This window comes from Phyllobates terribilis, unplaced genomic scaffold (genome assembly GCF_046119375.1).
Source record: "Phyllobates terribilis strain yellow unplaced genomic scaffold, ASM4611937v1 Scaffold_2__4_contigs__length_985480577, whole genome shotgun sequence".
Lineage (NCBI taxonomy): Eukaryota > Metazoa > Chordata > Amphibia > Anura > Dendrobatidae > Phyllobates > Phyllobates terribilis.
Genome location: NW_027362762.1, coordinates 942,402,979 through 942,422,085, shown reverse-complemented (window position 1 = coordinate 942,422,085; position 19,107 = coordinate 942,402,979). Strand labels below are relative to the sequence as shown.

Sequence of the window (19,107 nt, the reverse complement as noted above, 5' to 3'; positions counted from 1 at the left end):
GAGCCATACACTACCGATCAGGTGTCCAGTCAGCCTGCATTTAAAAAGCTGACTGGTAGTGGCAGCGAGTAGTCTGGGGGTTATCGTGCAGTTAGCGGTGATCGTACGGCGGTATATACACACATTCCATGTGTTGGAATCTGGAGGTGTATATACTGTATGCGCACTGTTAGTTTTCCGATAACTGGCCTGTTAGTGTGAACAGCCTGCGGCCTCGTCAATTATCTGTTGGCCAATCGTGTAATTTTCCGGACGATAGGGGGCAGCTCCAAAGATCACAGCAGGTGGTTCTGCGTGACTCCCGGCCTGTGATATCTTTGTGATATTTGGATAAATATCTGTGGATATATGAATAATAATCCTTGACATTCCCAAAAAATATGGTTTCGTATATTTTGTGGGAAAAATGAGAAATTGCTGATCAACTTTGAACCCTTCTAACTTCCTAACAGAAAAAAATAATGTTTAAAAAATTATGCAGATGTAAAGTAGATATATGGGAAATGTTATTTCTTAATTATTTTGTGTGGTATAGCTATATGATTTAAGGGCATAAAAATGTAGTTTGAAAATTGCAAAATTTTCACATTTTTTTGTCACATTTTCATAAATATACGCAAATCATATCAACCAAAATTTACCACTAACATGAAGAATACAATATGTCACAAAAAAAAAACAATCTCAGAATCACCAGGATCCGTTGAAGTGTTCCAGAGTTACTACCTCATAAAGTGACAATAGTCAGATTTAAAAAATTTGGCCTGGTCATTAAAGAAGTTATTCACTACTAAGACAACTCCTTCTCATACCCCTCTCTTGGCCCTGATACAATAAAAATGCTTATACTCACCTCCCGTGCTGATGCCATTCCTGCGGTGTCAGCACTTGCTCTCCCCGGGGCTCCCATGCAGTTGTTGTGAAACGTGACCCCGGCACCTTATCAGCGCTGGCGTCACTTTCCCCACTTCCTGTCGATTGAACATGAAGAGGAAGTGAGAGAGCAGCCGCAGCCTGCACTTCCTCTTCATGTTCGATTTCACTGAAGGCGGACACAGTGATGCCAGAGATGATTGGGCGCTAGGGTCACAACAACCGCACGGCAGCCCTGGGACCGCAACTGCTGACACCGCTGGAATGGCGACAGCACGGGAGGTGAGTATAGTCTTTTTTATTTTATCAGGGCCAAACATTTAGTTCAAGAAGGGGTTGTTCAAGGTTCAAGTAGTGGACAACCCCTTTAAACTCAAAATTAGCTACGTCACTAAGGGGTTAAGTGTGGTTTAAAAATGTTTATATTTTCAAAGATTGTATTTTTACAGACATCACAATGCTGAATATGTTGGTTTTTTTTTGTTTAAATCACCCTCCTTTTCCCAGTTAAAGTTGTACTTTATGTTTTTAATATATATATACAGCTCTGGCAAAAATTAAATGACCACTTGCAAAATTTTCAGTTTCTCTGATTTTACTCTTTATAGGTATATTTTTGAGTAAAATGTACATTGTTGCTTTATTCTATAAACTACTGACATGTCTCCGAAATTCAAAGCTAAAAATTTTGTATTTATTTGCAGCAAATGATAAAGCGTCAAAATACTAAAAAAGAAACAGTGCTTTCAGACCTCAAATTACTCATGTTTTGAACTGTGAAATCAATATATGGCAATATTTGGTGGAGTAACCATGATTTTTAATCACAGCTTTCATTCGTCTTGCCATGCTTTCCACCAGTCTGTCCATGCTTTCCAACAGAAAACTGTTCAGTGGTCTCTTAATTTTTGCCAGAGCTGTATGTATATACAGTACAGACCAAAAGTTTGGACACGCCTTCTCATTTAAAGATTTTTCTGTATTTTCATGACTTTGAAAATTGTACATTCACACTGAAGGCATCAAAACTATGAATTAACACATGTGGAATTATATACTTAACAAAAAAGTGTGAAACAACTGAAAATATGTCTTATATTCTAGGTTCTTCAAAGTAGCCACCTTTTGCTTTGATGACTGCTTTGCACACTCTTGGCATTCTCTTGATGAGCTTCAAGAGGTAGTCACCGGAAATGGTCTTCCAACTATCTTGAAGGAGTTCCCAGAGATGCTTAGCACTTGTTGGCCCTTTTGCCTTCACTCTGCGGTCCAGCTCACCCCAAACCATCTCGATTGGGTTCAGGTCTGGTGACTGTGGAGGCCAGGTCATCTGGTGTAGCACCCCATCACTCCCCTTCTTGGTCAAATAGCCCTTACAGAGCCTGGAGGTGTGTTTGGGGTCATTGTCCTGTTGAAAAATAAATGATGGTCCAACTAAACGCAAACCGGATGGAATAGCATGCCGCTGCAAGATGCTGTGGTAGCCATGCTGGTTCAGTATGCCTTCAATTTTGAATAAATCCCCAACAGTGTCACCAGGAAAGCCCCCCCCCACACCATCACACCTCCTCCTCCATGCTTCACGGTGGGAACCAGGCATGTAGAGTCCATCCGTTCACCTTTTCTGCTTCGCACAAAGACACCGGTTGGAACCAAAGATCTCAAATTTGGACTCATCAGACCAAAGCACAGATTTCCACTGGTCTAATGTCCATTCCTTGTGTTCTTTAGCCCAAACAAGTTTCTTCTGCTTGTTGCCTGTCCTTAGCAGTGGTTTCCTAGCAGCTATTTTACCATGAAGGCCTGCTGCACAAAGTCTCCTCTTAACAGTTGTTGAAGAGATGTGTCTGCTGCTAGAACTCTGTGTGGCATTGATATGGTCTCTAATCTGAGCTGCTGTTAACCTGCGATTTCTGAGGCTGGTGACTCGGATAAACTTATCCTCAGAAGTGACTCTTGGTCTTCCAGTCCTGGGGAGGTCCTCATGTGAGCCAGTTTCTTTGTAGCGCTTGATGGTTTTTGCAACTGCACTTGGGGACACATTCAAAGTTTGCCCAATTTTTCGCACTGACTGACCTTCATTTCTTAAAATAATGATGGCCACTCGTTTTTCTTTACTTAGCTGCTATTTTATTGCCATAATACAAATTCTAACAGTCTACTCAGTAGTACTATCAGCTGTGTATCCACCAGACTTCTGCACAACACAACTGATGGTCCCAACCCCATTTATAAGGCAAAAAATCCCACTTATTAAACCTGACAGGGCACACCTTTGAAGTGAAAACCATTTCCGGTGACTACCTCTTGAAGCTCATCAAAAGAATACCAAGAGTGTGCAAAGCAGTCATCAAAGCAAAAGGTGGCTACTTTGAAGAACCTAGAATATAAGACATATTTTCAGTTGTTTCACACTTTTTTGTTAAGTATATAATTCCACATGTGTTAATTCATAGTTTTGATGCCTTCAGTGTGAATGTACAATTTTCAAAGTCATGAAAATACAGAAAAATCTTTAAATGAGAAGGTGTGTCCAAACTTTTGGTCTGTACTGTATATATATGTATATATACACTGCTCAAAAAAATAAAGGGAACACTCAAATAACACATCCAAGATCTGAATGAATGAAATATTCTCATTGAATACTTTGTTCTGTATAAAGTTGAATGTGCTGACAACAAAAATCACATAAAAATCATCAATGGAAATCAAATTTATTACCCAATGGAGGCCTGGATTTGAAGTCACCCCCAAAATTAAAGTGGAAAAACACACTACAGGCTGATCCAACTTTGATGTAATGTCCTTAAAACAAGTCAAAATGAGGCTGAGTATTGTGTGTGGCCTTCACGTGCCTGTATGACCTCCCTACAACGCCTGGGCATGCTCCTGATGAGGCTGAGTATTGTGTGTGGCCTCCACGTGCCTGTATGACCTCCCTACAACACCTGGGCATGCTCCTGATGAGGCTGAGTATTGTGTGTGGCCTCCATGTGCCTGTATGACCTCCCTACAACGCCTGGGCATGCTCCTGATGAGGCTGAGTATTGTGTGTGGCCTCCACGTGCCTGTATGACCTCCCTACAACACCTGGGCATGCTCCTGATGAGGCTGAGTATTGTGTGTGGCCTCCACGTGCCTGTATGACCTCCCTACAACGCCTGGGCATGCTCCTGATGAGGTTGCGAATGGTCTCCTGTGGGATCTCCTCCCAGACCTGGACTAAAGCATCCGCCAACTCCTGGACAGTCTGTGGTGCAACGTGACGTTGGTGGATGGAGCGAGACATGATGTCCCAGATGTGCTCAATCGGATTCAGGTCTGGGGAACGGGCGGGCCAGTCCATAGCTTCAATGCCTTCATCTTGCAGGAACTGCTGACACACTCCAGCCACATGAGGTCTGGCATTGTCCTGCATTAGGAGGAACCCAGGGCCAACCGCACCAGCATATGGTCTCACAAGGGGTCTGAGGATCTCATCTCGGTACCTAATGGCAGTCAGGCTACCTCTGGCGAGCACATGGAGGGCTGTGCGGCCCTCCAAAGAAATGCAACCTCACACCATTACTGACCCACTGCCAAACCGGTCATGCTGAAGGATGTTGCAGGCACGTCTGTCACATGTGCTCAGTGTGAATCTGCTTTCATCTGTGAAGAGCACAGGGCGCCAGTGGCGACTTTGCCAATATTGGTGTTCTGTGGAAAATGCCAAGCGTCCTGCACGGTGTTGGGCTGTGAGCTCAACCACCATCTGTGGACGTCGGGCCGTCATACCACCCTCATGGAGTTGGTTTCTAACCGTTTGTGCAGACACATGCACATTTGTGGCCTGCTGGAGGTCATTTTGCAGGGCTCTGGCAGTGCTCCTCCTGTTCCTCCTTGCACAAGGGCGGAGGTAGCGGTCCTGCTGCTGAGTTGTTGCCCTCCTACGGCCCCCTCCACGTCTCCTGGTGTACTGGCCTGTTTCCTGGTAGCGCCTCTGAACACTACGCTGACAGACACAGCAAACCTTCTTGCCACAGCTCATATTGATGTGCCATCCTGGATGAGCTGCACTACCTGAGCAACTTCTGTGGGTTGTAGAGTCCGTCTCATGCTACCACAAATGTGAAAGCACAACCAACATTCAAAAGTGATCAAAACATCAGCCAGAAAGCATTGGTACTGAGATGTGGTCTGTGGTCCCCACCTGCAGAACCACTCCAACAGCATGTGAAATTGATTGTCAATCAGTGTTGCTTCCTAAGTGGACAGTTTGATTTCACAGAAGTCATATTCTGTTGTTTAAGTGTTCCCTTTATTTTTTTGAGCAGTGTGTGTGTGTGTATATATATATATATATTATATATATATATATATACACACAGTACAGACCAAAAGTTTGGACACCCCTCATTTAAAGATTTTTCTGTATTTTCATGACTATGAAAATTGTACATTCACACTGAAGGCATCAAATCTATGAATTAACACATGTGGAATTATATACTTAACAAAAAACTGTGAAACAATTGAAAATATGTCTTATATTCTAGGTTCTTCAAAGTAGCCACCTTTTACTTTGATGACTGCTTTGCACACTCTTGGCATTCTCTTGTTGAGCTTCAAGAGGTAGTCAACGGAAATGGTCTTCCAACAATCTTGAAGGAGTTCCCAGAGACACTTAGCACTTGTTGGCCCTTTTGCCTTCACTCTGCGGTCCAGCTCACCCCAAACCATCTCGATTGGGCTCAGGTCTGGTGACTGTGGAGGCCAGGTCATCTGGCGTAGCACCTCATCACTCTCCTTCTTGGTGAAATAGCCCTTACACAGCCTGGAGGTGTGTTTGGGGTCATTGTCCTGTTGAAAAATAAATGATGGTCCAACTAAATGCAAACCGGATGGAATAGCATGCCGCTGCAAGATGCTGTGGTAGCCATGCTGGTTCAGTATGCCTTCAATTTTGAATAAATCCCCAACAGTGTCACCAGCAAAGCACCCCCACACCATCACACCTCCTCCTCCATGCTTCACTGTGGGAACCAGTCATGTAGAGTCCATCCGTTCACCTTTTCTGCGTCGCACAAAGACAAGGTGGTTGGAACCAAAGATCTCAAATTTGTACTCATCAGACCAAAGCACAGATTTCCACTGGTCTAATGTCCATTCCTTGTGTTCCTTAGCCAAAACAAGTCTCTTCTGCTTGTTGCCTGTCCTTAGCAGTGGTTTCCTAGCAGCTATTTTACCATGAAGGCCTGCTGCACAAAGTCTCCTCTTAACAGTTGTTGTAGAGATTTGTCTGCTGCTAGAACTCTGTGACTTTGACCTGGTCTCTAATCTGAGCTGCTATTAACCTGCGATTTATGAGGCTGGTGACTCGGATAAACTTATCCTCAGAAGCAGAGGTGACTCTTGGTCTTCCTTTCCTAGGGTGGTCCGCATGTGAGCCAGTTTCTTTGTAGCGCTTGATGGTGTTTGCAACTGCACTTGGGGACACTTTCACAGTTTTCTCAATTTTTCGGACTGACTGACCTTCTTTTCTTAAAGTAATGATAGCCACTCGTTTTTCTTTACTTAGCTGCTTTTTTCTTGCCATAATACAAATTCTAACAGTCTATTCAGTAGGACTATCAGCTGTGTATCCAACAGACTTCTGCACAACACAACTGATGGCCCCAACCCCATTTATAAGGCAAGAAATCCCACTTATTAAACCTGACACACCTGTGAAGTGAAAACCATTTCCGGTGACTACCTCTTGAAGCTCATCAAGAGAATGCCAAGAGTGTGCAAAGCAGTCATCAAAGCAAAAGGTGGCTACTTTGAAGAACCTAGAATATAAGACATATTTTCAGTTGTTTCACACTTTTTTGTTAAGTATATAATTCCACATGTGTTAATTCATAGTTTTGATGCCTTCAGTGTGAATGTACAATTTTCAAAGTCATGAAAATACAGAAAAATCTTTAAATGAGAAGGCGTGTCCAAACTTTTGGTCTGTACTATATATATATATATATATATATATATATATATATATATATATATATATATATATATATACACACACACAGTATATCACAAAAGTGAGTACACCCCTCACATTTTTGTAAATATTTTATTATTTTAATGTGACAACACTGAAGATATAACACGTTGATACAATGTAAAGTAGTCAGTGTACAGCTTGTGTGGCCCCCCTGCGGGTTCAGTCGCCAGAGAGGTACTGCATCTCACCTAGAGGTGTGGTATTTCACGCTCAGGTAAGGAAGGAGTGCTGCCCGGGACCCAAACACCTGAATCCAACAGTACACCACTCCAGACCAGCAGGAGGGGCAAGATGCACTGCTTCGCTGCTGAGCTCGGCCCCTGGCTGGAGTTGGGGGAACCAAGAGACCAGGAACCATGTAGTGGGCGTGGGTGGAGGAAGCAGTTCAGGGGAGCACTAGAGAAGAAGGGTATAAAAAGGGGAAGCCATCTTGGGTGTGTGTTCAGTTAGAGGAGGACAGTGAAAGGAGCAGGAGCTCTGTAGGAGCTCTGCTCGGGAGGAGCGGTCCTGAGTGAGAGAGGCCCAGGAAGAGAGACTGAAGAGAGGAGAAGAGCAGGATGGAAGGCTCCAAGAAGGAAAGAGGGGATCCTAGGGGTACGGGGAGTGCAGGAGGAAACCCGTACGCCCAAATCTTCCAGGAGTGGAAGGATCAGAACGCAAAGGGGACCAGCCCCTAACTAGTGAGAATTGCAATATTCAGCTAGAAACCGGAGGCTTCTATATTTCCAGGGTGTAGTTGCCACAGCCGCAATTACTCGCCAAAAAGGTAGCCACACAGGATCCAGGGAACTCCAGGTTGCCCGCCAAGATCTGAGGTTACCGGCTTGGGACACTGTTTATGATGCGCAGGGCAGGAGGGTGAGAGCCAGCGCAGGAAGACGACCAGGAGGGGCACACGGAAAGGGGTCCCGCTAAGTGCTCTTGAATTACCTGAGGGTTTGCTGAACCCCTCCCTGAGTAAACACCGGACGACGTGGGTGGTTATGAACTGCAGTTGTAACCAGGAGCAACGTGATAATTGTGAGTAAAACCTGAAGATTGCACCCCACTGTCTCTGTGAATTATTGCTGCACCATCATCCCCTGCACCACACTGCACAACAACAGCTACCTCATCTATAAACACTAACCTACTCTGCTGCATTACCAACAGCTCCAGAGGACCTGCTCCGCAGCGGCGGCTCCATATAGCCGCAAACCACAGGTGGCGTCACAAACATTAAACATAAAAACTATAATCCTTTTCTTTAAAACCCCTTTTATTGACCGCCCTGGGTCACGGACCGGGTCACGGCCACTGTGACATCTCCCTTAGCAACGACCGGCCCGGCTACCGAGTACCCCACGGCCCAGGGGGCGCGTCAATAGTAAAACTGTAAATTTGGTATGCCCTCTAAATAACTCAACACACAGCCATTAATGTCTAAACTGCCTGCAACAAAAGTGAGTACACCCTTTACTGAAAATGGACAAATTGTGTCCAAAGTGTGCATATTTTGTGTGGCCACCATCACAGACCAATGTGATGCAGTGTGCGGCGTATAGTCTGAGCACTGACCGGCTGACCCCCCACACTTTTGCACTCTGCAGCAATGTTGGCAGCACTCGTATGTCTATTCTGGAAAGACAGCCTCTGGATATGGCGGTGAGCACCTGCACCCTTTGGTTGGCCATGACGAGGCCAGTTCTGAGTGGAACCTGCCTAGTTACACCCCTGGATGGTCTTGGCCACCGTGCTGCAGCTCAGTTTCAGGGTGTTGGCAATCTTCTTATAGCTTCGGCCATCTTTATGTAGAGCAACACTTCTTTTTTTTCAGATCCACAGAGATCTTTGCCATGAGGTGCCAGCTGTGTGTATATATATATATATATATATATATTATATATATATATATATATATAATTTTTTAAAGTTATTTTTACTTTTTTTTTTATTCCTCTTAAGAGACATGAACCTGCAATTGTCTAATTGCTCGTTCCAATCGTTTACTATATTTTAGTATATAGTAAAAATGACATTCTCCTTTGGAGCCCAGCCCGTGGCTTCATATGAAAACCAAAATTGCAGCGATGGGGGCCTTAAGTTGGCTCCCGACTGTACTTCGTAACCCCACGATTGTGGCACGATGCACATGCACCCTGACATATAACATAAAGTGTGTGCAAAGAGGTTAAAAAGTCAAGAAATATATTGATCTTTGCAAACAATGCTCCTGGCTGCTTTGCAATAATCGTCCACTAGGAGCACTGTTCTATTGGCACTCAGGGCTAATTGAACCATCGTGTAATACTAATGAATGGTTATACAGAGGGATTAAACCATTAGTATTAGCCACATTTATCTTCTTGTGTATAAACGAACTTACAAGATGAAGGTTAATATGAACCCTATGTACATAGTGAAGGGCGAGTTAATTAAGGTTAGGGAAATCGTAGGCTTTTAGGATATTGAGAAGCCTCATTTCGCTGGAGGGAAATTGTGTTGTCAAACTAATCTGATATTATTCTCTGACAGGACAAGTGACTGACCGTACCGATATAATAAGGTCTATGGGAAATGTTATTTAGTGAGTAGCCTGCTGGGAGTGATTTACTGGTTGCTAGTGCTGCATGTAACAGGGTTTTGGCCAGAGGTATGCAATTATACAGAATTTTTAGCCAGTCTGAACATCTATACTTTGTTACAGGTGCCCTTTTTTAATGAGCATTTCGCATTAAAAAATAAAAATGTAAAGCTCCGTAGCAGTATAATTACTGTCACAATACAGGTAAAGTACATCATATATAAATAATCATAAAAGGGACTTATAGGGCATGTTCGCATTTGAGCATTATTTCAAAGTTTACATATAGATGAAGCTTGCCACATAAATACATTACATTACTTATCCTGTACTGATCCTGAGTTACGTCATGTATTATACCCCAGAGCTGCACTCACTATTCTGCTGGTGGAGTCACTGTGTACATACATTACATTACTGATCCTATACTGATCCTGAGTTACATCCTGTATTATACCCCAGAGCTGCACTCACTATTCTGCTGGTGGAGTCACTGTGTACATACATTACATTACTGGTCCTGTACTGATCCTGAGTTACATCCTGTATTATACTCTAGAGCTGCACTCACTATTCTGCTGGTACAGTCACTGTGTACATACATTACATTACTGATCCTGAGTTACATCCTGTATTATACTCCAGAGCTGCACTCACTATTCTCCTGGTGCAGTCACTGTGTACATACATTACATTACTGATCCTGTACTGATCCTGAGTTACATCTTGTATTATACCCCAGAGCTGCACTCACCATTCTGCTGGTGCAGTCACTGTGTACATACATTACATTACTGATCCTGAGTTACATCCTGTATTATACTCTAGAGCTGCACTCACTATTCTACTGGTGCAGTCACTGTGTACATACATTACATTACTGATCCTGTACTGATCCTGAGTTACATCCTGTATTATACTCCAGAGCTGCACTCACTATTCTGCTGGTGCAGTCACTGTGTACATACATTACATTACTGATCCTGAGTTACATCCTGTATTATACTCCAGAGAAGCACTCACTATTCTGCTGGTGCAATCACTGTGTACATACATTACATTACTGATCCTGAGTTACATCCTGTATTATACTCTAGAGCTGCACTCACTATTCTACTGGTGCAGTCACTGTGTACATACATTACATTACTGATCCTGTACTGATCCTGAGTTACATCCTGTATTATACTCCAGAGCTGCACTCACTATTCTGCTGGTGCAATCACTGTGTACATACATTACAGTACTGATCCTGAGTTACATCCTGTATTATACTCCAGAGCTGCACTCACTATTCTGCTGGTGCAGTCACTGTGTACATACATTACATTACTGATCCTGAGTTACATCCTGTATTATACTCCAGAGCTGCACTCACTATTCTGCTGGTGCAGTCACTGTGTACATACATTACATTACTGATCCTGAGTTACATCCTGTATTATACTCCAGAGCTGCACTCACTATTCTGCTGGTGCAGTCACTGTGTACATACATTACATTACTGACCCTGAGTTACATCCTGTATTACATTCCAGAGCTGCACTCACTATTCTGCTGGTGCAGTCACTGTATACATACATTACATTACTGATCCTGAGTTACATCCTGTATTATACACCAGAGCTGCACTCACTATTCTGCTCGTGCAGTCACTGTGTACATATATTACATTACTGATCCTGTACTGATCCTGAGTTACATCCTGCATTATACTCCAGAGCTGCACTCACTATTCTGCTGGTGCAGTTCCTGTGAACATACATTACATTACTGATCCTGAGTTACATCCTGTATTATACTCCAGAGCTGCACTCACTATTCTGCTGGTGCAGTCACTGTGAACATACATTACCTATCTCGTACTGTTTTTGAATTACATTTTGTATTATACTGCAGAGTTGCACTCCGTATTCTGCAAGTTGTTATTGGAAAAAGTTAACAAGCTTGTGGTCAGACTTACCCCTGACACTTTAACTGAGCTCCTATAGTAAACTGTTTGCTTTACCTTACGTGTAAATATGATACTTTCCAGAATACTTCTCCCAGGGGAAGCTCTGTGCAGGGAGTGAACAAGCAGGGAATACTGGGAATTGTTGCAGTTTGCAGGATTTTGAAGGCAGGACTACACTTCTGGATTCATTTTCAAGTCCTGCCCAAACCCTGCCCCTTCCATCCTGGGAATGCATCTACCTCTCCTGGGAATCCCTCCGACCCATCCCCAGAACACCCACTTTTGGGCAGGTTTCACATTAACCTCACCCCTTTTTCCCCAAGAGGTCGTGGGAAATCTGTGACAGTTGGAAAGCTGTAATTTGGGATTTGAGGATTATAGACCTGGGACGCCTGCCTATACGTTGTGTGGACTCACTGTTTACAGCAGTAATTTGGAGCTTGCATTTTGCAGTTTTTAGGATGGAGACGCTGCATACATACTCTTAATGACTTCATTTTTACTTATTCTATTCTCCTAAAGCCCAACCTATAAATTGCTGATACATGTGAGATGTTTGTTTTCCATGAGGTTTGCTGGTGCCCTTCTTCAGGGTTCTTGTCACAAGATATTGAATCAAGCCCATAACATTTTCCCTAAAGATCCCTCCACTGGGCTGTAGGTCGTAGCACATATATGTGAAGTGCATTCCTCTAGATGCTAAAAGCTGCTTTCACGGAGATGTGTTCACCCCCATCCATCCATTAGAAGAAACCCATGTTTACTCACACATGAAGGTTTCTATTTTTGCAGTGTGACCCCGACAGCTTCACTGTGTTTAGTGCCCTTGGCCTAATCGCTGAGTATTTATAGTGCTTTCCGTTGTATTTTGTGAGGAATAAGTGTTGTTCACTTGATTGCATTAACACCAAACTGTACGGATGCAAGTGTATTTACTATGTGATTTATCAATTGACTTTGTTTATATTGTGCCAACACATTCTGCAGCGCTATACACAGGTTACAATATCCATCCCTATCCACAATGGCCGGTCAAATTAATACTGCCTGAAAGTGGTTCTCCAGGTGTTGGGAAAAAATGAAAGAAGGTATTATTAATAAATTCTTAAATATCTTTAATTGGCACAACACTCCTGTGAACATCATAGAACACCTATAGGCCTATTGTTCCAGAATTAATAGGACAGGTATTTGTGAACATGTGCTCCGCTGCTCTGACCTGGAGATAACCAATACTATGTCCTGTCAAGCTATTTAGGTCACAGCAGCCATTTTGCATCAGATAGACAAAGTGGCCAGCAGTGTAAGTGGCCTCTTCTTACCTTAGCACTTCTGAGATCTTGAATAATCAATCAGATAGACAGAGTGGACAGCAGTGTGAGTAACCTCTTCTTACCTCAGCATTTCTGGTATCTCCAGTATAAAATCAGAAAGACGGTGGACAGCAGTGTGAGCAGCCTCTTCTTACCTCACCACCACTGATATCTCCAGTATTAGATCAGGTAGACAGCAGTGTGAGCAGCCTCTTCTTACCTCAGCACCACTGGTATCTCCAGTATTAGATTAGGCAGACAGCAGTGTGAGCAGCCTCTTCTTACGGCAGCACCACTGGTATCTCCAGTATTAGATCAGGTAGACAGCAGTGTGAGCAGCCTCTTCTTACGGCAGCACCACTGGTATCTCCAGTATTAGATCAGGTAGACAGCAGTGTGAGCAGCCTCTTCTTACCTCAGCACCACTGGTATCTCCAGTATTAGATTAGGCAGACAGCAGTGTGAGCAGCCTCTTCTTACGGCAGCACCACTGGTATCTCCAGTATTAGATCAGGTAGACAGCAGTGTGAGCAGCCTCTTCTTACCGTAGCACCACTGGTATCTCCAGCATTAGATCAGATAGACAGCAGTGTGAGCAGCCTCTTCTTACCTCAGTAACTAACAAATAAAGTTGCACTCTGTAATGATATAGCATGTAAACATGAAACATATGACATTTTAATTGCTTTACTGCTGTAGATGACACCTTGTCATCCCCCACGCTTGGCCCCTATAAAATATAAAATCTTATACTCACCTCCCGTGTCGGTGCCGTTCCCACGGTGTCGGCACTCGTGCTCTCCGGGGCACCCGTGCTGTTGTTGTGACACATGAGCCTGGCGCCCAATCAGCTCTGGCATCACTGTCTCCGCCTTCGTACGAATTGAACATGAAGAGGAAGTCAGAGATCAGCCGCAGCCCGGACTTCCTCTTCATGTTCAATTTGATAGGACGCATCAACAGCGACGCCAGCACTGATTGGGCGCCGGGCTCACGTGTCATAACAACCGTATGAGAGCCCCGGGACCGCGAGTGCCGACACCACTGGAACTGCGCCGGCACGGGAGGTGAGTATAAGCTTTTTTATTTTATCGGGGACAACATTTAGATCAAGAAGGGGTTGTCCTAGCAGGGGAGAACCCCTTTAAGATTCCTAAAAAGTCTCTCTTGACACGGCCAAAATGAGAAAGTGATCTCTTACCCACTGATTCTCATTCCCTGTGGACTACAAATCTTGTTCACTTCATGCCTACAAATGTTGCTAGCCCGGCTACTGTACCTTTAGTTGAAAGGGGCGGGAAACGACATTGATTTTTTCATTTAACATGCTGTCAACCAATTTTTAACTAGTCCCTACAGACAAACCAAACATTTTTGCTAATTAATGTATACTGTATTAGAAATTTGTATTTTAAGCATTTCTGTACACATTTAGACTAATTGACACCAAAGTGACGTTATACTTTAAATGCTTGAATCGGCATGGAAGGTCCAAAAATTGTGAAAATGAAACGTAACACTCAAGGAACACACGTCAATCCTGAAATCATTGTTAGATGGTGCTATTTTTTACGCTTTTAAATTCACAGGTTTTATTTTTTCCAATATTGATCCATATGAAATTGATGCTGTTATCACTAGTAAATGGATGGAGGTGGCTGGGATTCTCTCTGTGTCTCGTTCCTCCTCCTCAGACACTCCGCCACCCATAACACAGTATCATTTTTGCCGGTAGTGTTCCTTTAACATTTCTAAAAAGAAGTTTTGTACTGTTTTACAACTCATATTGGTCTTCCTGCTGAAATATTAATATCTACTAGGGATACTTTTTGATTTTAGATACATGTATACTTTAATAATTACATCGGCATTTTCTCTTCTTCTCTTTCAGTTTCTTGTGAAGATCTACACGCCAGCTTATATTTTATCAATGCATCTCTGCAAGAGGTAGTATTTGCTAGTACCACGGGGGCCTTGGTACCTTGCCCTGCAGAAGGAGTCCCCCGTGTGACGCTCAGATGGTACCTAGCAACGGGCGAGGAGATCTACGATGTCCCTGGGATCCGCCACGTCCACCTTAATGGCACTCTCCAAATTTTCCCTTTCCCTCCTTCAAGCTTTAATAACTTAATCCACGATAATACTTATTATTGCACAGCTGAAAACCCTTCAGGGAAAATCAGGAGTCAGGATGTCCACATTAAGGCCGGTAAGTGGGTATATTTTTATAAAACATTTTTTTTCTGAAATTTTAGTATCAGTAATTAGATATACTGTAATTATTGTAAAGCAGCGCTAGTCATCATATTGGGGGATACTCGCTGCACCGGGTCAATTAAAGCACACCAGCCACGTTTTTCCAGTTTTCTCACTCCAGCAGTTTATTATACAACATAGCTGCTATAACCGAGTCCAACTCAGTGGCTCGTCGACATATTACATATAATGTCCAGGAGCCTTTCAAGTGGCAGACAGGCCCACTTGGCTCCAGTTACAGCCCCCAGCAAAGTCACTTATAGAAATGTCCAAATCAGTCAGTGTTTTTACCTTTGCCGGGTTTTAGCTGCTTCAGGTTTGTTCTGCCACCACTGTGGCTTTACGGCTTCCCAGATGGGGGTCTCCGGCCTTCGTTCCTTCAAAGGCTACTGGTATGTGGTCTCACCTCACATCCAGCCTTTGCCTTCCAGGACTCTTGCCTTCCAAGCCTCTGGCCCTCCAAGGCTACTGGGATCGCTTACACAGCTAAGGATCCAGCCTCCGCCTTTCAGGCTTCACCAGGCTTCAATAGGCCTCACACTCGCCACCACTGTGGCTTTGCGGCTTCCCAGATGGGGGTCTCCAGCCCTCGTACCTTCGAAGGCTACTGGTATGTCGTCACACTTAACATCCAGCCTCTGCCTTTCAGGACTCTTGTCTTTCAAGCCTCTGCCCTCCAAGGCCGCTGGCATCGCTTACACCTAAGGATCCAGCCTCGACCTTTCAGGCTTCACCAGGCTTCACACTAACGGTGTCCCACACGGGAACAGGCCTCACGCCTTACACACCCTGTCTCAAGACTACCAGGGTTTATATATCCTGTAGTACACACACATAGGACCTGTGCTGATGTCGCAGTCATGTGATCAGACATTCTGTGTGCACAGGACCTGTGCTATGTCACAGTCATGTGACCAGTCACCTGAGGGGGAGGTACATGGTCAGCCAAAACACATCCTGGACCATTACCGTAATGCCGCAAGTCGCTGCATTACATATCCCACCCCCCCCTCTGTTCAAACTTGTGGGGTTGAACACATAATATACGCAATCACATTATAACCCCCAGTTCACACAGAGACCATGTACTTGACAATTGCGCTACTCAGTCCCTGGAACATTAGTCATCAACATTAGCCCATCCCTTAGGGACCTACCATCCGTCATTGTCACCGACTTCGTCACGTCACATTTCTGGGTCATAACCTTGTCAGACCTCCCCCGCTCCCAGTGGTCAGTCGTAACCTTGTCAGACCTCCCCCGCTCCCAGCGGTCAGTCGTAACCTTGTCAGACCTCCCCCGCTCCCAGCGGTCAATACAGCAGTGTAACTCACATGCCCTGGTATCTAAGGTCCGGTTCGACTCCGTACTGTCCCGTCCTCTATTGGGTCGTTTGTATGGGCCACTCAAACCTGAGTTACTGGAGGTCTCACTACCTCTAAACCCACGCCGACTACTCTCAGGACATCTTGAAAGGTCCCTAACTTCAGCTGTAGCTGTTCTGTTACTTAGGGGGCCCTTTCTGTGTCTGGTCTCACAATTTCTAGACGGCTGCCATCTTCTGCTGCTCAGGAGATTCTGTCTTTCCACTCGCAGTCTAGCGAGATTCAACTGTTCTACCTCTCGCAGGTAGGTCACCCGGTACTCCATCAGCATGCGCACATATGCAAGACTTCAGGTCCCAGGATCACCCAAGAGCTGATACGTAACAGGGTCAGGAGTCACGGAGGCCCTGCAACCTGGGAGAGCATACTCCAAGGGAAGGCCCTACCACAAAGTCAGCCGGTGCAGGACAGAGACAAAGTTAGGCCTAGCTCCAGGCAGATCAGAAACTTACTACACAAAGGCAAGAAACAGGAGGCCCTATACCTGCTCACTGGGGAGGATCCTGAAATGCACCCTTCACCCTACAGTGCCCCGGGATGAACCTGAATTTCCATCAGTAAAAGGTACTGAAGTGACTATCGTGTCTGTCCCTGTTCTTGCTCTGACCCTTCTGGGTCCCACCTGTCCTGCATCCCTTCTCCTATGCTGCCCTGAGGCCTAGGCTCCACCTGTGGGGAGCTATACCACGCAAGCTGCCTTAAAACCGGCATCAGTGGGCTGCCGCAGCGCTGGTGATCCTCACAAGACACCACAGGTGGCGTCATGAACTTTTATCTAATTATCCACCCTTTTAAAAGAGAGGCCCAGTGTACGGGCTCGGGAGCCGACTACCGCGACATCCCCCAAAACCAAACAACAAGGCCCGAGCGCCGAGTCGTCCCCATCCCCTGGGCTACACATAGGCTTGTCGGAAGAGGTGGGTCTTCAGGTTCCTTTTGAAGGTTTCCACGGTAGGCGAGTGTCTGATGTGTTGGGGTAGAGAGTTCCAGAGTATGGGGGATGCACGGGAGAAATCTTGTATGCGATTGTGGGAGCAGGAGATAAGAGGGGAGTAGAGAAGGAGATCGTGTGAGGATCGGAGGTTGCGTGCAGGTAAGTACCGGGAGACTAGGTCACAGATATATGGAGGAGACAGGGTGTGGATGGATTTGTATGCCGTGGTTAGGGTTTTGAACTGGAGTCTCTGGGCAATGGGGAGCCAGTGAAGAGATTGACAGAGGGGGGAGGCCGGGGAATAGCGGGGGGACAGGTGTATTAGTTGGGCAGCACAGTTTAGGATAGATTGGAGGGGTGCGAGATTGCTCGAAGTGAGGCCACAGAGCAGGAGGTTGCAGTAGTTGAGGCTGGAGATGATGAGGGCGTGCACTAGTGTTTTTGCAGATTCGTGGTTGAGGAATGTGTGGATCCGGGAAATATAATATTTTTGAGTTGGAGTTGGCCGGAAGTGGAAAGGGCTTGGATATGTGGTTTCAAGGAGAGATCAGAGTCCAGGGTTACCCCAAGGCAGCGAGCTTGCGGGACTGGGGAGAGTGGACAGCCATTGACGTTGATAGATAGGTTAGATGGGGCTGATGAATGGGATGGTGGAAAGATGATGAATTCTGTTTTATCCATGTTAAGTTTTAGAAATCTGGCAGAGAAGAAGGATGAGATAGCGGACAGACATTGTGGGATTTTGGTTAGTAGGGAGGAGATATTGGGTCCAGAGAGGTAGATCTGTGTGTCATCAGCATACAGGTGATACTGAAAGCCATGGGACTCTATGAGCTGTCCCAGGCCAAAGGTGTAGATGGAGAAGAGCAGGGGTCCTAGAACTGAACCTTGGGGGACACCGACAGATAGGGGGCGAGATGAGGAGGTGGTGTGTGAGTGGGAGACACTGAATGTCCTGTCTGTTAGGTATGAAGAGATTCAAGATAGGGCCAAGTCTGTGATAACTACCCTGCTTTTATCTTCTGAAGTATGCTCCCTAGCGCCCCCTGGCGTTATTTCATTTTGTCCCCATAGTGGGCGATCAGCTGGTTGAGTTTACGCAGTTTCTGTCATCATAAGTGGCCCCCCCAACTCCCCACTCCCAATGTGCACAACGTAATCTCCCTCATACAAGTCTGACTGCGCAGGGAGCAGATTCCTGAAAGCACAGAAGCGTGAGTCTTCCCAACTCCCCTCTGGGTGAGATAATTCTTCTTTACAGAGCTGTGAGTGCGATAGCAGAGAGACGCTTCCCGCACAGCTCTGTGAAGCAGAACGATCTCACCCAGAGAGAGGGAGGAGACTCACTGACACGCTTCTGTGCAGCCTGGGGTTGGGAGTTGGGGGGACCTTTTATGATGACAGGAACTGCGCAAACTCAACGGACTATGAGGACGGAATGGAATAAAGCCAGGGGGTGCTAGGGAGCATACTTCAGAAGATAAAAGCTTGGTATTCATTGAATGGAGCATAATTTTTAATAAATGTAAATTACAAATTTCCACATTTTCTGCTTGGTTAAAAGTATTCTTTATGGTGGCACAACCCCTTTAACCATTATGTATAAAGGAGTGGAAGATTGAATCTCTGTGATTCTCCTGAAGAAGAAGTAAGAATACTTTGAAATGCGTAGAGAATTAACCACACTGATATATCTTGATTTTGGACACAATACCAGCTGCACAGGTTACCCACAACTTCTGAATTGTTGTAAGGAGTTGAAGATGGCTGACAACCACCTGAATAGATTTCTATCCTG

General features: G+C 45.0%; 1 protein-coding gene across 3 annotated transcripts in view; it reads left to right on the top strand.

Annotated features, from left to right (window-relative positions):
* DSCAM (DS cell adhesion molecule) overlaps positions 1-19,107 on the top strand; it is a 673,153-nt gene that overhangs the window by 97,138 nt on the left and 556,908 nt on the right. For all 3 annotated transcript variants that reach the window (XM_073668460.1, XM_073668459.1, XM_073668461.1), the window contains exon 2: positions 14,626-14,943. In XM_073668460.1, coding sequence (XP_073524561.1) covers positions 14,626-14,943 — 318 coding nt within the window. The remainder of the gene's footprint in view (positions 1-14,625; positions 14,944-19,107) is intronic.